General features: G+C 45.0%; 1 protein-coding gene across 4 annotated transcripts in view; it reads left to right on the forward strand.

Moving 5' to 3' along the window:
• The window catches only part of Scgdelta (sarcoglycan delta), a 175,600-nt gene extending 156,218 nt beyond the window's left edge, over positions 1-19,382 (forward strand). For all 4 annotated transcript variants that reach the window (XM_026819155.1, XM_026819157.1, XM_018036242.2 and 1 more), the window contains 4 exons: positions 3,001-3,277; positions 14,860-15,049; positions 16,359-16,551; positions 18,030-19,382. In XM_026819155.1, coding sequence (XP_026674956.1) covers positions 3,001-3,277; positions 14,860-15,049; positions 16,359-16,551; positions 18,030-18,396 — 1,027 coding nt within the window. In that variant the 3' untranslated portion in view covers positions 18,397-19,382. The remainder of the gene's footprint in view (positions 1-3,000; positions 3,278-14,859; positions 15,050-16,358; positions 16,552-18,029) is intronic.
• The last annotated feature ends 1,092 nt before the right edge of the window (positions 19,383-20,474 follow it).

Raw genomic sequence — 20,474 nt, forward strand, 5'->3', positions numbered from 1 at the left:
CGTTTCTAAAGTGCATAAACTTTTGGGATTGACTGTATAGCCAATACATCCTTAAAACACTATTATAAACACTTAATTATCGAAGATCTCATGACGATTGTTCCAAACTTCGTTCCGTCGAGTTATCGACCGTAATTTTATTTGTTTGTCAAAGACTAAAGTTTCTATAAAGTCGAGGAATGCTCGAGACTCGCGTAGAACATTGATCGTTGCTTCTATCTGAGCCGAAGCAATCCTGTCGATCGTAATCGGCTAAGCTCTAGCTTCCATTGTGCTATCGCTCAGTTTCGACAAGTTCCGAGCAGGAAGACTAACCTTTCGTATGGAATCAAGTAGCCTTTTGAATTTTCGGCGAGCGCCAATTATTCTCCATCGACCGCATTTCAAACCGACTTCCGGCCTACGTTGCATTCGAGGGTGCTGGCAAAATTTCTGAGTCTGAACTATGAATAAATACTTTCGGCGAGGTGGGAAAATCATTTCCGGGTGGAAATTTTTACGACGAACGCACGACTCGCTAGGAATTGATACGTATTACGTTCTTAAAGTCGCGGTACGGATGTCATAAATCCAAACTACGCTGACTTACGCTCGCGAAATTTATTTACGTTACAAACTTTGTTACTCACCGTTGTACGTACGCTTGCTTACGTTTACTGTACCCAGTAAGAAAAATAATTTTCATCTGCTGTATCGCATTAGAATTCATCTTATATTCTATTCTCATTGTTCAGACGTCTGCCCAGCAAGCTTTTAAGCGCGAGAACAGTCGGTTTATTCGTTTAATTCGTTTTAAACAAACCGCTATTTATCACGGAAGTTGCGTGGCCGCCGGACGAAAGGACTAAAAACCCAGAGGGAAGGGCGAAAAGTGAGCAAAAAGCACGTGTAACATGGTCGTACATTAGTACAGTGATAATTTCGCAACTTGTAATGCTCTTTGGGCTTGGAACCGTGAAATTATAGCAGTGGCCGCGCTAACTTCGCGTTACGTCAAAAGTTCCCGGCGGCCGTTTAACATACGTCCGACGCTATTTATGATCCCGTGAATATTTCCGCTTTGTAATTGCCTCTTGAATCCGAATCTGCGCCGTGCCGCTTCGTACCCCGGATTCCTTTTGCCTCCACGCGTAAACGACTTTCGAATACGCCCGAATCCATCCCACCTCGTGGTTCAATGAGACTCTTAAATATTCGGTTTTACGAGAGGCAAATGCAAACGCTCGTCGCGATTACGCTTCGACAGTTTTTAAAGTGAAGTACGCGGTTATATTGTGATACGGCTGTAAAGTTTTTCGAAATAGGCCAATTGATATTACTACTCAAACTCAGTTTCGTGAAATTAATGAACGATATCAAAATGTATAGAATGTGAGCTCGTATAATACTTGAATTTCGAGGCAAATTATTTCTACGACGGTTCAATGAATTTCCGGACCTCTTTTAATGTCGAGTGTCCTGAGTGACCAATTAGGATATCGATTGCTTCCGCGTAGTCGCACGGTATTTACGGTGTCAGAAATTAATATCGAAAATCACGACTGCATCCAGTAGAAGTTCAGAAGATTAGAGGAACTTTTTCGTTAAACACAATCTTCGATGAGGCGTGCAGCTGTGGGGCAGCGTTCGTGCAATCGTCAACGAGCCTAACACCGACCCTTACCTTCTCTCTTCCACTCTCGTGCTCTCCTTGCTGAAAATCGTGTGCCTTCTCGTCCTGAAAAGCAAGCACTAAGCGCCCGCTCTTTCCCTCGCGGGGGCTTATCTTCGGAGCTTTTAATTTCGAGCAACCGAGCTCTTTATATCCGCGAGAGGTATAATTATCCGCAGAGCGGAGGGGTGCCATTGAATATTTTAGATCTCGCTCTTCCTACCCGTATTTGTCCTTCTTTCTCTCATTCGCTACGTCCCTTTGCCTACCTGCGTCGCCCCTCTCCCAGCTTATTCCATCCTTAAGTATATCACCACTTTTTGATCAAATTCTCTCTCACCAGCTTCGTATTTGGCAACCTTCGTGAAATTGAAAAATACCGTTTAAAATGTTCTCTCGACTAATAATTCCAGCGTTAATCAATGTTAAATAGCGTATGATTCTGTAACGACAGAGGAAAGACAAGGAGGAGCTAGAGAACGTATAAGTAAAAGACGATTCATTCGAGCCGGCCGGCGCGCAAGCCAAGAGATTAGGACGGAAAGTTACGTTCCGCTATTTTGCGGACAGATTTACATAAGATCCTCTCGTTCTTTTCCCTTCTACATCCTCTTGCCGGTTCTCCTTTTTTCTTCGTCCGCCCAACGTCCCCTTTAATCGCTACCTGGCTCGTTCATTTTTCATGCGCATGTGCGCGCCTAGGTCCGTCGCTAATTATCCGCCATTTGATAGTCCCCCGATTTCACCCTGTTCCGCCACAGACCGTATAAATAGGCTGAACTTGATCGTCCCTTATTTGAGACAGTGAGCGCGAGTTCTTGTCGCGATCGACTTTTTGCGCATCGACAAAATCTAATCCTGGGATCGCGTATAGATGGAAAAAAAACGGGGAGAAAGGGAAACACGCGCGTTCTGGTGTTAGTGGAAATGGAGTCGGCGGGAACCGGGTGGATGTTTCGGACGCCGGGCACGTATAACGGAACGCTCGTGTTTCAAGAAGTAAGAACCGGAGATCAGTCTTCCCTTAGTTCTGTTTCTTCTTCCCACGACCAATTTCCCGCAGCCGGTACGCGAGGACTGGGCATAAATCGTTGATAAATCATCGGGAAAGAATGGTTCCAGCAATTACGGGCTTATTAATTGCTGACAATTGTGCTTTAAATTTCTCTCTTTTTATAAGAGTATGAGTTTTTCTACTTAGAAGATCATGATCATGGTACTATGAAGGAATATATGTATGAAACTGTTAAGCATTCTAAAAAACAATTTTGATTTAATCTTGAACAGAAACAGTAGTCATCGAAGAAAAAATAAGACTTAATGGTATCGTACATTTTACGTTATTACAGAATGACTCGGGGACAAACGAGTTGGTCGGACGAACCGTGCACGTCGACCAGCGGTCGGAACGCAGCACGACAATCGGCGGGACCATCGTCGAGGACGACGCCACCCATTCTCGAGGATCGCACCTCCGGTACCGCCTCGTGTAAAGGTGGCTTCAGGTTAGGCGTTTATGGTTGGAGAAAAAGGTGCTTGTACTCGTTGGTGCTCACGCTGATAGTCATCGTGATACTGAACTTGGCGCTCACCCTGTGGCTTCTCAAAGTTATGGGATTCAGTTCCGTAAGTTTTTCATATTACAGTTTTAACGATATCGTTCTTTTCGAGTTCATTTTTAACATCGTGCGCTCTAAATTATTTGTAAAACATTTTAGGAACATAAAAATTCGCGTCCATTAGATCTCGATCGTTAACACTAATTGTCGAAAACGTTGAGGTAATTGAAGAATTCAGAAACAGGAATAGCCCATATTGTTTATACATGCAAATCAGCTGGCAACTGTTATCGGTGAAAGCTGATCATGACTGAGCGGCTTCCACGTAATACTGAATTCTCGGTATTCCAACAAGACCATCCCTTATTCTCCTATTCGTCTTCGCTAATCGATGCGAATACACACGTTCCTGCTTCATCATCCTCGTACTTATGCGCGGATCGATTAACACATCGCCTAAATCTGAGAACGTACTGTCACATTGGGCCCTGATCTGCACATTAGGCAACCAGAAAGAAGATTACTTCACTTACGTATTTTACGTAATTTCAATTGAGCGAGTAGGTGCAAAGTTCGCACGGTAAAATAACCATCATGATGGAAAAACTCGAGATTTTAATATCATCAAACGGTTTTTAGCCGAAATTATATATTCTTGCGCCGAACCCGTTACGTCTGATAAGGAGACGAATTGAATAATCTGTCATGCAAGCCGGGAGATGGTTTAAAGTTACTTGATAATTCAGAAGCTTGCATTCAATGTCGATAAAAAGATCTTGTATACGTAACACGTGTTCAAGATTCTTATTCGATACGATTAATTAGACAATTGAAAAGCTAAAAGACTTTATTATTAACGACAGGTCATATCCCAGACTATGTACATCTTAAATTACGACTTCCACCGATTCTAACATTTGCTGCACGACACGTATGCGATCAACAGTACCGTTAACAGAAACACCTTCCGCCGCGGAACTTGAACTGAACGCCGTGATATCCAACGTTCGCTAATAAAATCAACCGCCGTCACGTCGTTGGAAATTAGTTTCGCGCGAGTTCCACCGTTGAAACAACAGGCGTGCCGTGCAGACTCTAACATACAGCCGGCCGGAGAGATAAGATTCGCATCTGTGCCTCGCGAACGGAGCCACGAAGCGAGGAAGGAAGAGATTGCAAGCCGCGGTTAATATAATTCGCCATAATTGCCGAAATCGCGAGAATCGTCGTTCACACAGTCAACGTTTCTTCGCGCGGGCCGGGTTAATTCTCGGTTTTAATTAACCAACTCCCTCGCGAAGCTCGCCCGTAGATAGAGGGCGGTGAGTAAAGGGGGCTCGTTACAGGCGGCGTGCCTGATAACAAGCTCGTCGAAACGAACGATCGTTAGAAAAAGCTGGTTGTTCCCCGTTGTTTCATTATCGTTATTGCCGAAATCCGGCCGCGCGGAACGCGATATTTAATGGCGTTGAGTAATATCGCCGGGGCGCGGTGCGACCTTTCGGCCGCGGATTTATCGCAGCCGCGTGCGAGTGTCGCGGGCGTAATTCGACGGGTGGCGAGTAATTAACGCCGGGTAACGCGCTCGCGTTTATACGATCCCACCGACGAACCGATGATTTTCTCCGAGCGAAACGAGAGTACAAAGCGCGAGTGCTGCATATATGCGCGTACGATCATGTAAAATAAGGTCAGAACAACAATTTCTGGAATCCTGATTACTGCAGAGACTAAATCTTTTTATATGTTCGGAACCTTTTACACTTCACAAGCAAACCCAGAAGACATATCTCGTCTTCTTTAAATAACATTTAAAAGTATCCAGCGTTCCAATCACAATTCTTAATTTTATGAATGTCTCCGAAGGCGACAAGGCGGGTTTCAAGTTACTCGTCGCAGATAGGAGTTATTCACTTTTGATGTTTCATTATTCCATCCAATTAGTTAAATGTCTCAAAGTTATAAACAATTATATTGGATATTCTGTACGAGTGAAATGCGGCGAAACTTGAGTTTGACTTTAAATAAGTTTATTTCTGAACTCTTTAATGTCGAAATACCATGTATTAAACGTGATTTTTACGAATACAATCCTTGGTTTCTATCAAATATTATTAGTTAGGTACAATATTTGTCGTCATATTTACACGATCCTTAAGTAGTTCCATTCCTGTAATCGAATCAGGTGAACACCGAAAGCTAGAATCTTCTCGTACCTTTCGAAAACGTTTAATTCCATGCTCTTTGTTCGATTCACCGACAAGCCAGATGCTTTTACCGCTTTAACCCTGTCGATTAAGGTAAAGACGATGGAGAAATCCCTTTCTATATCCTTGTTCGACCGAGCTACATCCCACGACCCGCGGCGCGGCGCGGCGCCTATATATCCGCCATTATCGAATTTATTTGAAATCGGAAGGAGCTGCCGCGATCAGGCGCAACGATCCCTCGATAGGGGCTAAACTCGCTGGAAATTGAGTATCAATCCGTAAGTAAGAAGTCTGCGAGCACAAGCGGGGTTATCCCGTGGGAAATGTAAGCCCCCGCCGCTTCTTTCCCACTTTCTTGTTCCGTTCTTCTCGCACCCTGGGTAACATCCCCGAGATCCACCGCGGCCCCGCTATCTCCGCTCGCACCGATTTCCAACGTTTCTATCCTTCCATCTCCTCCTCCGGTGACGCTGTTTCCCGTGCGATGTACCCCGGCTCTCATGCACGTTTCCCTCTTGTTTCTCGGAGCGCATTCTTTGCTAGTTTCCTCGGTGATGCTCGTTCCCCAAACGATTCTCCTTGACGCGGCGTGAGTAATGTGTGTCGCTTTCCTGTTCGCGAGTCGTAAATAAAACGGACATTCGGGATCAACGTTATTGTGGAGAGAAAAATCGTTGGTTCATGCCCGGTCTCGTCGGACGCAGATACCCGCCAGGAGACATTGTATCTTCGATAAGTCTGTTATTTCAAGATCCTGACACGAGCAACGGCAGTTCTCGATCAGAGACAAGATTTAAAATTGGAAACGATTAGAAATGAAACGCAGTTATAGGCGAGCTTCCCGTTCTCTAATAGCGTTACGCGATTAAGCCGGTTGTAGCGTGGATCAGTTTTCTCTTAAAGTTGATATACTTAGATCAGAGATCAGAAATGGTTCGACTGCAGCTGAAGTTAGTAGACTGTGTATTTATTTATAGTGGATTTATGAAATTGGTAATTTATTCGAGTCGGTCAGATCTCCTTTTTTTGGTTGAGAATAGAATTTCTAGTATGGGTTGTAGTCTCTGGTTGGATTTTCCCCTTTAACTATTCTATTCTGAAATCAATTACGCGTTCTCAACTCGAAGTCGTGATGGGACGCTTTACATTCGGGAGAATTATACAGCACGATAAAATGCGAACGATGTCATCCGTGGAGCGTGAAATGGAACGAGTCTGCGTTCACGAGAGCGGGGCGGTTTATAAAAATCGCGTTGTTATCAGTGACAGTGGGAACCCGGGAATTGTGCTAGTCTGCTAGATCTGAAATTTCTCGAGACGTGCACGGTTCATACCGCTGGGTAGAAATTTCTTAGCCTTGTTCTATAGTCTGCTCTAGCCGAGCGAAAACGCGATGCACTCACGAGCCGGGAAATATTTTATACTCTTGCCTTCCTATTCTTTATCCACCATTCTGTTCCGCCTATTCATATTTGATGACCGAGCGCGGAATTCTTATTTTGCGAAAATCCTTTTCTAACTATAGCATCGCGAGACCACCCGACTTTTCGCGAGTCCTCGCCAGAATTAAATTGTTCCCTTCGATTTCAAATTCAAATCGTAACTAACTGACAGCCCCGTTTAAAGGTTTCAAATAGGCATTTTACTATTGGAAACTCGCTTTCCTAATACAGAGTTAATGAATGTAGCGCGGTCGTTCGTCCAATCGTAATTCAATTTCCAATCGTACTTGGATCCATCAGACGATATCGCGGCATCATCAAAAATTCCGTTCCTCGCTTTCTATAATTTAATAATTCGATGCTCAAACTTTATTAGGAAAGTCTTTGTGCTCGCCCCCCTCGCAGCGGTGCAGCCCGATGCCTGTTCGCGGTTTAGTCGTAAAATTTCGCGCGCTTACATCGCGGATGCTCGCGTCGCTCGAGAAACAGAATTTACAGAGCGAACCCCGTCGTAAAGTCTGCACGGTAAGAAGGAAATTCATAACTAGAGACGTTTCCAATATCTACGGCTGGATCGGAAGGTCTTATGAGATCTTCGATTACCAACAATATATAATATAACCCCGAAACGTTACATCGACCGGCATCCAGTGTACAGATACTATATTGCCATTAACGGCTTTACGTGCACACAAAGCGGTACAGAACAGATGCCCCCCACCTATCTAATATCGCTCACGGTACTTACACCTTATAACCTTCCTATAGTAGATAATTCACCCATGCGTACACGGTCTCCTATATTGGACCACTTAACTATACACCGCGACGATGTTGCGACTATCAAATTAGGGACAAGAATTCGTATTACTTCTGACGTTCTCCTATTAAGTTTTACATTTCAAGATTCCGTAATTTAACATTATTAATTAAACGTAAATTGATATGCTTTGACATCGCATAATCAATAACCATCGTAACGATGGAAAATTGATTACATTTTTCACGCAATCATGAACTCGCATCGTGGTCCTTGCACCCGCATTTTTGTTCACCCACTATCCAATTATACGGTGCATAGTCGGATCGATATCAGACCGAGGGAAAGGGGTTCTATAAAAATTCGAAAACAGTTTCCGTGGGCTAAATAAATGATGAAAATTTGTAAGCGCTCACGCGGAGAAATATGGCCGTTATATGCTGGCGCAGCGGCAGGGACAAAATTCTATCCGGTGTGCGTGCAATAAAGTTGGATCCGCTTTTACGCGATCTCCCTATCTATTGATTTAATCAACGGAATAATAGCCATTGTACGTTCCGGGAAATCCTCGTCCGCAAGGCTGACGCCGGCTTACAATAGATCACAAAACATTCCGCAGTTTTATCCACGAAATTATTAGTCTCGAAATTAAGAGTAATGGATCCAAATACGGGATATTGTTTGAATCTCGTTCCTCGCGAAAAGCGAATCGACGAGGCGCAAAATTTCTTCCCTCTCGCCGAGGACATTGAGATTTCTACGAACTTCATCCAATTTCGTCGAACAACGGATTTCGCTTCGAAATTTTGCATTTTCCCCGTCATTGAGCAACACCGTCGTCGGAGTCAATGAATCTCGGCCGAACTGTGACCACCTTGTCGAGCGAGACCGGGCGTGACGACGAAGGTCAACGACGAACGGACGGACGGACGGTCGGAGGGAGCGGCCGATCGATATTGATTCATCGGGAAAAGTTGCCCCACCGACCAATAAATGCGTGAGAAATGGCCCGGACACCCAGTATACATTACACATAAGCGCGGTGTGTTAGTATTACAGGATATCTATTACAGCGCAGCGACCAGGTCGAGCAAGTGCAAGTGCAGTATACCGGGCACGCCGCCATGAATTTTGAACGTACACCGGTGCCATAGTTGTTGGCCGGTTTCGAAACCGGGTCGAACAACGGACAGACGAGTTTATCGTTCCTAGGGATTTTGGGCCACGTAATTCCCCGCCCCCTTGTACGATTTTCTGTTGTACTTTACGACGATTACCTTTCCTACCTTCGACGTTTTCGCGCGAGCGTCTTTTTTATCTATTTCGATGGTTCTTTTCTTAAAAACGCGTTCTCACCAAGGAAATACTGAAGTTTCAGTGATAGAAGATTTTGGAGATGAAAACGTACGACTTTAAACTAGTTGAAAACTAGAAGGATTTATCTCGGACTCGATAGGAGAATTTATTAAACAGAAACTGAACTGATATTGGATTCTGATGCTAGTCGAAGGAGGAGAGAAGATAACAGATTTTCTAAAAAGGTGTAAGCTACCTGATCCTACGAACATTTAATCCAGCGCATATAGCTTGGTGTTCATCGTAAAAAAACGAGAAACAAATACTAATAGTAAACCTATTAGTACAACCATGGCGGTGTGCATTAAAAGCGTAACGAGGATGCATCAAGCGAAATAATTTATTGGCTTGCTCCAAAATGGAGCTGACGAGAAGTCGGCTTACTAAAAAATTCTAAACAAGTTTCCGAGACAAAGTTTCGAAGCTCGGCCGGATACGTGTCGCTCGCTCGTCTCCTCATGCATTCGCGACATCCCGTTTTTCATTTATACCCCATTATTCGTCCTCTTTCTTGAATTTTTCATTGTTTCCTTGCGCCTTCTGTTTATTTTCTCATTGCTTCGTTTTTAATTCGTGTGACCAAACGTAAACTGAAGAACGAGAAAAAAGAAAGAAACGGTGACGTAGATATATGTATACAGCTATCCACGTTGCAGACCTTCGAGGTATAGATTAATTAGTGAGCGAAGAATACAATAAATGATTATATCGAAGAAAGAAGAAAGTGGCAAGGCCGGTGACGGAAACCGAACGACGGCAAACGGCGGGGCGAATAGACGGGGAAGGGAGCGGGACACCTGGAAAGGGCTTGGGAACGCTATAAAGATGGATGCCAGGACCGAGACTGTACCAGCATTAATGATGCCCTCAGGGCGTCCCATCTTCTGGCATCTTCTTTGTAAATTATATAAAGAATTGTTCCCATTAGTGTAAAAAATGTATACCGTATACATATACGGAGATAGGTTTATATACGTGAGAGTGTGTGTGTCAGATAAATAAGGACGAAAAACGGTGAACGATGGTAAAAACGGCGTATCCGTTACAGTCCGCCTCGTTATCTTAAGAAAATGATCTGCAAGGACCGCTCATTATAGAGCACAACCATTACTTCGGGCTATCTTTCGCGTTTCATTCGTCGACTCGGTTACGTCTCTGACACATACATATACCGTTCACGATAGGGGTCGGGAACGTGGACGGGATAGGGGTTCGGGGCCGTCGATATTCACCTCGTTTCAACTGACAAACGTTACGATTGGTTTATCAATGGATTAACAATTCATTCCATGCCGGCCGTAATGATAATTACGCCGTTTCGATCTATTCAGTCGTGGAAAATTGATTCCATTATTACCACGGGACAGGGAACGGGGAGGAGCAAAAGTTAGCTAACTTTAATCGCGAAATAGCTGTTCTTATTTTTCCTTTTCCTCTCGTCCGTTCGCTGCATCCTTTATCGATTATCTTATTCGCGGCGCGACGTCTTCCTTTTTACCGAACGACCGGGATAATAACGTATAATCGACGAATGGAGAATGGAATATCGGATAAATAATTTAAGGTAATCTCGGAAGAGTAAGGAATATTTGGGTCGCGATGAAATATATCGTGTCCCAGATTCTTCGATGTCACCGCGGAAAAAGGGTACGCGAAACGGGAATGAAACAAACGAGAATGCTCGAACAAACACGGATCCAAAAATCACCGGCCCTCTGATCACACGTTACCTCTGTCTACACACTCGTCCATCGTTCATTTCAACAAACGATCGGAAGTTATACCTGCGCGTTCTATAAGCTCGCGACCAAAACATTGCCCGTTTCACGTATTGCATTTTTTATTTGTCATCCCGTAAACTTTAAAAAATCTATTCCGCACGTATGTCTAGTACAGACGTTCGTTTTTCATAAAAATCTCTGCTTTACGCTTTTCACGTAATAATGTATAGTCCTATTTCTTTCAACCGTGTGATTACTGGACACCTTTTAACGTTATCTCACCTCCATTTAACCGTTGCCACCATTCATGCAGCCAGTTCTTTTGCTCATTTCGTGAGAACCAGACGAAAGGAACTAATCCCTGTTGGGAGAGCATCGACGCCGTGGCAGACTGTATTGCCAGGCCGCTTCAACCGCAAAATCATACCGGACGCTGCTAAATCCAAGCCGGATAGAGGCAGCCGCGCCACGCTCGTCGATCCACCATCAGTACAGTGCGATTTAATCTTTGCTCCGTGCGCGACGTAAAATAACACGAAATTGCAATGTCCGGTGGTGACCATGAGTGGCCGGTGCACCCTGCCACTCTCTGGGTGCTTAAAGGTGCGCGAACAGTATGCCACGAAGAGGATGCTGACGGAGTTCCGAGTCGGATTACTCGCGGCATGAGTTAGGCGACTCCGCTCCAGCTCAGGATAATTACATGTGGCGCATTAAGGTAGTGTATGTACTGGCTGCATATGTATAATTACTGGCGCGGTGGGCGCGCGCGTGCGCTATCACGAAGAAAACGTGTTAGTAGATACACGCGTTGACCAGAGCGGAGCGGAGTGCAGTAAATGCGAACGTTTCTCCATCCTCCACTCAAGGGGCTGCAGCTCGTTCGCTTCGTAGCTCACCTTAATATGTGTTACCTCTCGATGCAATTATCAACTGACCCCGATGTTATATGTTGCGCATCCGCCGGCATTCCATTTTGGAATTCGACGAGAGCGAGAATCCGTCGCGACCTGATGCCTAGGCAAAGAGAACGGGAGAACTTCATGAACTCTTAATCAGTTGTAGACTGCATATTTACGAAGACATTTAGCCTCATCTATTCAGCATACCAAATTAGACGCGAATACCCTCTTTATTATCAATGTTACTGTAATTTTCCTGAAACTCATGCAACGTACACTGAAGATTCCTTTAACTGAATTCTATTGTTCAAGTCTTATCACATATGTATACGTAGAATGTAATATAAATTGCTGATGGTTTTCTTTATTTCGTATTCATCAGTCTGGAAGATCGATCGGGATGACCCGCTGTTTTCTCTCGGCCGGTTGCTCGAGATTCTCAGGCGTTCCCATTGGACGGGGCGAGTGTTCGGCAGCAGTACTACGAAGCGGGACGTAATGAAATCCAAATAACACCCCCTGCACGCGTATATCATCGTAACGACGCCCTCGGACCGCCGCCGCCACCACCCTGTGCGGCTGCTCGCCGTCCATAAATTAGCGCAAAGCGCGTTATTTACAGGCTTTCGAACAACCGTTTTCACGGCCCCGCCAATTTAGCCACTGTCCGCTTTTATTCTCATCGATCAATTTGCCCTTTTTACAAACGTTCGAATTTCTGCGGAACGATTTTTATCCATCCCGGAACTCTTCCCTATCGTCTTTAAATTCGCCACGAATTCCCCAGTAACGAGTATCTAAAGCAAACGGCAATTTTACTAAATTAACGACGCTTCCAATTTCCTACGCGTTCACGCATTTAATCCCTCAAACATTTACTCGCAGACGCCATTATGCAACTGCACCGACTGCTGCGCCCAGGTTGCAGAGCTTCCGAGAACGCGTATTTGTTATTCCGCATCATTTCGTTACCCGGGCTCAGCGCCAGTGTGTCACTGCGTTTTTAAGCCGGTCTTTCTCGTTAGCCGGTATGGAAGCTAACAGGACGGATTATTTACAAACTCGAGAACACTACATATTATATTTCGCGAACGAGCGTAACTGGATAGGAAACTCCGATAACGTTCGGAGTTTAAGTTCGTGGCGCGCTAAAAAGTCCACGTTCTACATAAACTATTCCGGGGAAAAATCGAATTTAAACGACTAGACTCTTGGATACGCGAGCAGAAACGAGATTCGAAGTGCGGCGTCGCTAAGATAGCTTGAGTCTCGCTTTTTCAGCTTGGCCCAGATATTGGTTTCGTCATCGAGATAACAGGCTTCGCATTATCTCGGAGTCTCCCTCAAGCAGAGATACCAAATTCCGCTAGAGAGATATGTTTTTCTTCCACACACGTTCTTTAAAAGATTAATTTCTCATAAAAGTTGTCGATTTACAGCTGTGAAATCTTTGTTTCTCTTTTAATATTTACAAAGCGAAAGACGACCGATCAAAACTTCACTTCATTGGTTAATTCAGGGCTTTTTTTGTGACACGAGGTAAGCAGTGCAAAGTTCACCGACGTCTGTCCTTTAACGATTCACCTTCTCGGGGGTAGGATAATTCTAAAAGACAGCCACGGATATGGTACTCTCGACGCCATTGGGGTTTACGGTTACGGTTAAGTACAGAGCAAAGAGATCGTATCGTTTTCCGAACGATTTGGCTAATCGAGTGGCGCGGCGCGGCGCGGCGCGGCGCCCGCGATGGGAAGCGAGAGAAGAGAGGGCATCGGGCCACAGCTATGCGTATCCGGTCGAGCGGTACCACTACCAGCTGCAGGAATTTAAACGGGACGTGGAACCAAGGACCTGGAACCAGCAAGAAGCTGGAATTTTTTAGTAATAGCCGCGATACGTTTCATTTGTCGCACTGTTAACAGTTAATTCGAATTTCTTCTCGGCGACGGAAAATCTATATTTACGATTCATTTTGGTTGAACGACGTGATTCGATGATATTAGTAGCACAATTCCGTTAATAATTATTGCGAACAATATCCTGTTCATGCAATTCAATCTACGACACTCCTAATCACATTTGCGAACTACTAGATGAAACTTAATCACCCTCTAGGCCATCGAAACGCACTTTACAAACCAGGGAAGCCGCAGTTGTTTGATTCCCAGTTTACTGGCGTCTGCCCAACCAGCCGCATTTCGTAGTAAGTGGCTGCGATAATAAGTGGATACCGTGGGACAGCGTGGCACATGGCGATTGCTTCCGGTCGAGTGGCTAATCATCGGAAACCAATACAGAGGCGACGGTACACGGAGAGGGGGGGGGAGGGTGTAAGGGAAACGATGGGAACGGGGTTGCATTTTTCGTCAGATCGTAGAGTTCCAAGTTCGGGTGTAATCCCTCTTCCCTTCCGGGCGACTCGAAGCCGATGTCTCGGCGCTTGAAACGCAATTACCTCGCGTTCATCGACGTTCTACTCTCACGATCGAGGGGAGAAAAAACGAGCGAATCATCGATCACGATGGACGACGGGCCGCCCGGACGCTGGAGAAAAATGAAACATGCCAGTGGAAAGACGCGCGTATCAGGAGCAATTAATGTGACGCAAAATTGAATTTCATCGAAGCAGAATTGCACCGTTAGGCGGAAGTGGGAAACCGTATCGCGATGTTCACGGAACATCCGAAGTTTACGAGACGAATGGCATGGAAGACGTCTGCTTTATAACGTGGATCGCTGCTACTAATGCCGCATTATTCTCTCTCTTAAGCTGAGCTCGATACCATGTCGCGTCTCTCTTACGATCGAAAATAAAATTCTGTCTATGCGGCCGTTCAAATATTATGCGGGAAGTATCTCAAACGAGCCGGGGTTCGCAATAGAGATACGGGACCGTCTCATCACCGCATTTATTATTCAGCCGTCTGAAACGGCAATAATGTCGGATGGCGGTATTTAATTTTCGTTCTGTTGAATCATGGCGCGGAAGTACATCAAAATATATATATATATATATATACGTATATCATCCGGCGCGTTACGATCCATAAAGTAGCGTGGAACGAATGAAAGGGGAGAGAGTGGCGAAGGATCGAAGGAAACGGAAGCGCAGTTAGGATCGGAGAGGAATTTTAACGCGCGGGGAAGCCTACGGCCTCCCACACTTTCTATCGACGATTGCGAACAGTCGACCCAGAAACTGCGCACCCCGGCGGAGGGCCTCGTTTATTTCCTGACAGTCATTTCCTCTTCTTTCAGGAGGGAATCGGATCCTTGAAGGTGGTGCCTGGAGGGATCGAGCTCAGAGGTCAGGCCGCCGTCCTCGACGCCCTCGTGGCCTCGAGTTTGAGATCCAGACGGGGGAAAAATCTGGTGCTGGAGTCGTGGAACAACTTCACGGCATCGGCCAGATCGCATGACGGACGGTTGCTCGCCCGGTTCACCGTCGGTGAGAACACGATTCATAAAAGATCCCACTCCTCTTCCGACAGTGTCCCTGTGCCAACGTTATTGACCCTGGGATACGTTTAAGAAAGAAACCTGCTCAGACTCGCTATACGTATACATTTATTGTGGAAATTCACGTAGTCATTCAAATTTGATACATGAGTACAAGGTACACAACCACGACGATTACACATTAACTACGTTAGGGTTGGGTCGAGTATTCCAATTTACGAGATCAGACTTCCGACACAATTTGTCGGTACGCGAATTCGTTGATTGTGTTTTGATGTAGGTAATGGGGTCGATCCGTTCGAGGACCAGTGGAGGGAAACGAATCGATTTGGAACGGCGCGACACAGCGGTGGTCGGAGTTAATTTGAATCGTTCGGAATTGATGTATAGTTAATGGTTAGCCTTTAATTGACGGATAAAAAGTTTTCGTTGTAAAAGTAAACCCCCTCGGAGCTTGAAATTGTAACTAGAACCCGATCGCGCGACCTCTGAAAACACAGAAATCCGATAGAGAACCGAGCGCGGGATTTATCGATGAACGTACTGCGATTTCCTTCGGCATTTTTTCCACAAGATGCGCATCCAGTTTTATTTCTCCTTTGTAATAGTACCAGGTATACATATATTTTTGTCTCGAGATACAAAAGGACGAGTATCGATAACGCGGAACAGCTAACGGGGTGAGATGTGTCGGTTAATGGACACGGGCAGCGTTCCATTCGCGTCGGTTTTACAACTACGAAACTAAATCACGCGACAATCGTCGTCGTGTCGAAGGCTCCGAAGCGTTGTATTGCTGTCGACGACGATCGAGTTTTTAAACGATCACGTTCACAGAAACGAGAGATAGAGAGGCGTGTTGAAACGATAAAACTTATTCAATTTTTACAAAAGGTTCTGAACAAAATATTTTTAAAAGCCTGTGTGATATTCTTCACCCTCGAATTTTTCGTTAGAAAATTTCGCAGACGTCTGAATGTGAAAACAAGCACGGTAGCTCATAAGCAAAGTAAGCAAGGTAAAACTTGTCGAAACAGTTAATGAATCCAAATTAATTCCTCGTAGTTCGCAGTAACAGTCTTAGCACGATATTAATGCGAACCACGTAGAATAAACAAGTAAACAAAGTTTCGTTTTGTATCACAAATCGGCTCGCGCTTCTACTCCATTATCCCTCCGGAGCATTCCGGGAAACGTGATTTTCTGTTATGGGTCGATTTCCAACGGGAACCGTTCACCTCTCGCCGATCCTTAAATGAAAAGACGGTGGACGCGAGTGTCTTTTGTCCACTTTACAGGCGAGGATCGCGTGGACTGCGTGTCGAGAGGCTTCCGGATAACCGACCCTCAAGGAGGAATCCTCTTCTCGGCGGATAGGGAGCAGGTGGTAGTGGGCGCGGAAATGCTGAGGGTAACTGGCGACGGGGGTGCTGTTTTCAAGACGAGTGTCCAAACGCCTCTGGTCAGAGGGGATTCGAGCCGTGGTCTCAGGTAATCAGAATAAAAGAGAATCGAAATATTCGATAATCGAAAGAATATTTCGATGGCTATGAATGTATAATGGAAAAAATTGTAAAGCGAATGAGAAATCATTTTAAGAGAGTTATGAAAGAAAGCTCTGATACGTGCAAACGATATCCTTCAGTCGTCTTCTCCAAAAACAGTCAAGTATTGTTATTTATGGCACGGCTTATCAAATATTGACCAAGAAGGATCACGTTTAAAGGTGAAACGATTCCGCCAAATAAAAATAACAAATGTAGGTGAATGTGTAATTTGATTAAACGTTGCCGAGTTCAAGTGCTTAACAATCTCGAACTCTCACAGATGGTCGTTATATCCTCGTCCTATATTCGTTTCCGTTACTTCTAAGAATGGCTTCTGCTTAATTCAATAAACCCACGTCTTGATTTTCAGACTGTTTTTTCTACTCGTCCGATGATAATAATAATAATAATCCGGGATGCAAATAGACTTACATAAATAATAAAAAGTTTAACAAGCGATGTGTTGAATACTCAGTCGGATCAAACGTTGCGACAGGTCCACTGAAAGCAGAGAGCATTATTTATACATCATGTTTTCTTAGTAACTATCGACAGAAGTGAAATAACTAAATCTCATGAATATTCCTTATCGAGTCGATGAATTCGTCTAACTAGATTTAATTAGACAGAAAACTGATCGAATTCTCGTTTATATTTCGAATCTTCGGTGTATTAAGAAATACAAGCCGGAAGTAACTATCAATATACTTGATCTTTATCAGTCTTGAAAATATCCATCGATGGCATCCGTTTCGTCGTCTCGTACCGTCGCCGAAATGTCATCGAGACATAATTTCGCGAAGGGGGACGCAGATCCTACGTATTACGTGCTCCACGAAATCGGCAAGGCTCGCAAAAAACTGGAGACGGGATGGGAGTGTATTACTCACGCGGTTATTGATACACAGTGTCGGGCAATTTACAGACGGATTTACGATTACAATAAAACTTTACTCGCGCGGAAAATTATATTCATAGGATTGGATTTATGCCAGAGATATGAAATATCGGGGATGCGGAATGCCGGAGATGCAAGCAATAGGTCGATGATGGGGGAGCGAGGCGTAGCGGCATTCTGGGTGGTATTGGGAGAAAAGGCATCGTCGAAGACGCTGCTTTACCACTTCTTAGAAAGGAGGGATCGATTATTGCGAGCCTGACGTTGCCATCGACTGGATGCCGTATTGCTTCAATTCCGCGATATTGCGAACAAGTTTTCGGCCTTTTGTTCGTACGTTTCGTTACTTTTCGTTCATCTTTTTTCGTATTTAGTATTTCCAAATGGATGAAACAAGTTATATTGCTTAGCGCGTTGGAAATGTTCGTAAAGCGGAGTTTAATCGATTAGCGTTTATAATTGAGTACGTTTATAATTTGAGAAACACCTCGGCTGTAGAAGAATAAATAATTTTGTTTAAATAGACTGGAGTCTGCGACCAGATCGCTGAAGATCAGTGCTCCCCAACAAGTGGCAATCGAGTCGTGGGCGAACGAGATCTCGGCGTCGTGCTTGACGGACTTGAAGCTTCAAAGCGTGCACGGTGCCATCAGGCTGGACGCGAAGTCTCTGTTCATGAAGGGACTGAAGGCGGCGAGTCCGAGTCAGAGCCACTCGTCGAGAGAGCAACAGCAGCAGCAGCAGCAGCAGCAGCAACAACAACACTCATCGAGGACGTCCGGAGGCCACCAGAGTCACACGACCATCTATCAGTTATGTGCCTGTGCTAACGGCAAACTCTTTCTCGCCAGGTCCGAGGAAACTTGCCAAGCAGACAAATCCATTTGCTAATACCGAACTGGAACCGATCGACGTTTAACAACACAATGAAATTTCTTCGCGACAGTAGAGTCACCGGCTCCAACGAGGAGCAGCCGGTCTGCCGGTGATATCGAAATTGTTACGCGAAACTGTCGTAGCGATCCATGCAGGTGGTGATGTACAGTAGTCGAAATCTCAAAGATCGCCCGAGGCCTTCCGCTTTTCGCTAGTGTTTCCGTTTCGAAGTGAAAACGACCATCTCAGTCGCGTTTTTGTCCCGCTGGATGCGCGTAAGGGATCTTCGTGAACGAGAGAGGACACGAATTTTATCTTGTAACTGTACATTAACGAATATAAGAGCAGTGTGAACGAACGATTTCTAGAATAACCGATACAGCGAGAAATGTTTGCGAGATGCATGTTTAGAATATTCCTAACGGCGGTACTGATCCTAGGGGATGCATAGTTCTTCCAGGTATTGCGAAGGTGCTACGTGAACTTGTGTACGTCGACGAGCCTGTGCGATCACCGAATAGACAGCGCCCTGAGTTGTCCGCTCGTTCCTGTCTGTCCTTGCCGTGTCGTAATGCCGAGTCCTTCGCCCAATTTCCTCCTGCTGGTCTTTGCGTAAGAAGAGCGAAGAAAAAGAGAAAAGTTCGAATTGACATGTCGGTAGGCAACGATTCCTCAGTTCCTTTGAGTCAGAGAAAGAAATGCATAGAATGAGGAATGCGTTCGAGAGGGAGGACGCGAGTGTATGGAGACGGTGTACCTAGCTGCGTTCATACTATTATAGTTTGAAAATGATTCGTGTGTGTTTATTCGCCTGGTTCCGGATTAGCGTGACACGTGGGAGCGACTAGAGGAACGTTTATTTTGAAGCGTGTTTTGCGATGAGAGAAGCAAGTGTAGTTCACTGTAAAAGGATCCGATTGTGTGATCCAGCTTGTACGCTGTACATCGGCCATGTCCATCTATTTATGTATGTGGCAATAAAGTCGTTATTGTTACTATTATTATTAAAATGGGAAGAATCCTTTCGCCCCGGCGAGTTGCATACCAGTCGTATACCTCATACCAATTGCTCATCCAGGTAGGTACAATTTCATTTTACGTACAATTCGCGAGCAATCATCATTCGCATCTGGAATCATCCTTACGAATTCTTCGGCGCATTTTTACACGTTAATTAAAATTGCACAAACGCGAAGAATATCAGTCGAAAACGAGTGCAGCTATCTTTAGAGAAACTAATTTATCATTTCCCGGTTAAAATCTCGTCCACTCTATAAAGAAATACTTTGGTTAATTGATATCGCGCGGAATCCCGTTTCTCTTTCCGCGCGTGTCAGGAAAGAAACCCAGCTGGATGTTTCAGTTACTGGTTCGGTATATAGATTTTTGTCGAGAATACTTGAACGCGCAGACACCAGCCGGTTGGCGCGATAAACGATAACGGGGCGAAATTAGGCAAAACGAAAATAGTTTCGTGAAAACCCGATCTCGCTACATAATATAGTATATGTCAAGCAGGCTGACAGGTAGCGGAGGCAATCTCACCTAGTAGCCCCTTAAACGGCTCTGACGGCAAGGTAATTTTCTCGGAATTCGAGATTAAAATTGCATCCAGGCTAGAAGGGAACAAAGTACGGCCCGTGCCGCTTTCCCTCTGGTTTCGCGCCGCGCGAGGCGGTTGTAACGATGGGGCGAAGATGAAGGCGGTGGGGCCACGGAGCAATCTAACTGGCGGACGGAAAAAGATGGGGAGACGGAGAGAGGAAGCATAAGCGGTGTGAATTAGCAGTGGACGAATAAAAAATACTCGCCGGATGAAAAATGCCTCTTAGATCCCTTTGTATTACCCTAAGACGTACCGGGATCCAGGGGAACACCGTGGGGAACGGGGCAGAAAATGCTCCAACATTGGCGGTAAATTCTCCGCATCCCCCCTCCAGCGGTATCGTGCGCCAGGAAATTTAGCACCCATATAAGATCTTTTATTTTTTGGGGTTTCCTCGGGTTTGTAAAATTCCTTCGTTTAATTAATGCGATCCGTAGTTGTGAATTTATAGGATTCGTGGATTGGTATAGGGTGTACTGTATATTCG

Source organism: Ceratina calcarata, unplaced genomic scaffold (genome assembly GCF_001652005.2).
Source record: "Ceratina calcarata isolate Rehan_Ccalc_2016 unplaced genomic scaffold, ASM165200v1 scaffold147.2, whole genome shotgun sequence".
Taxonomy (NCBI): domain Eukaryota; kingdom Metazoa; phylum Arthropoda; class Insecta; order Hymenoptera; family Apidae; genus Ceratina; species Ceratina calcarata.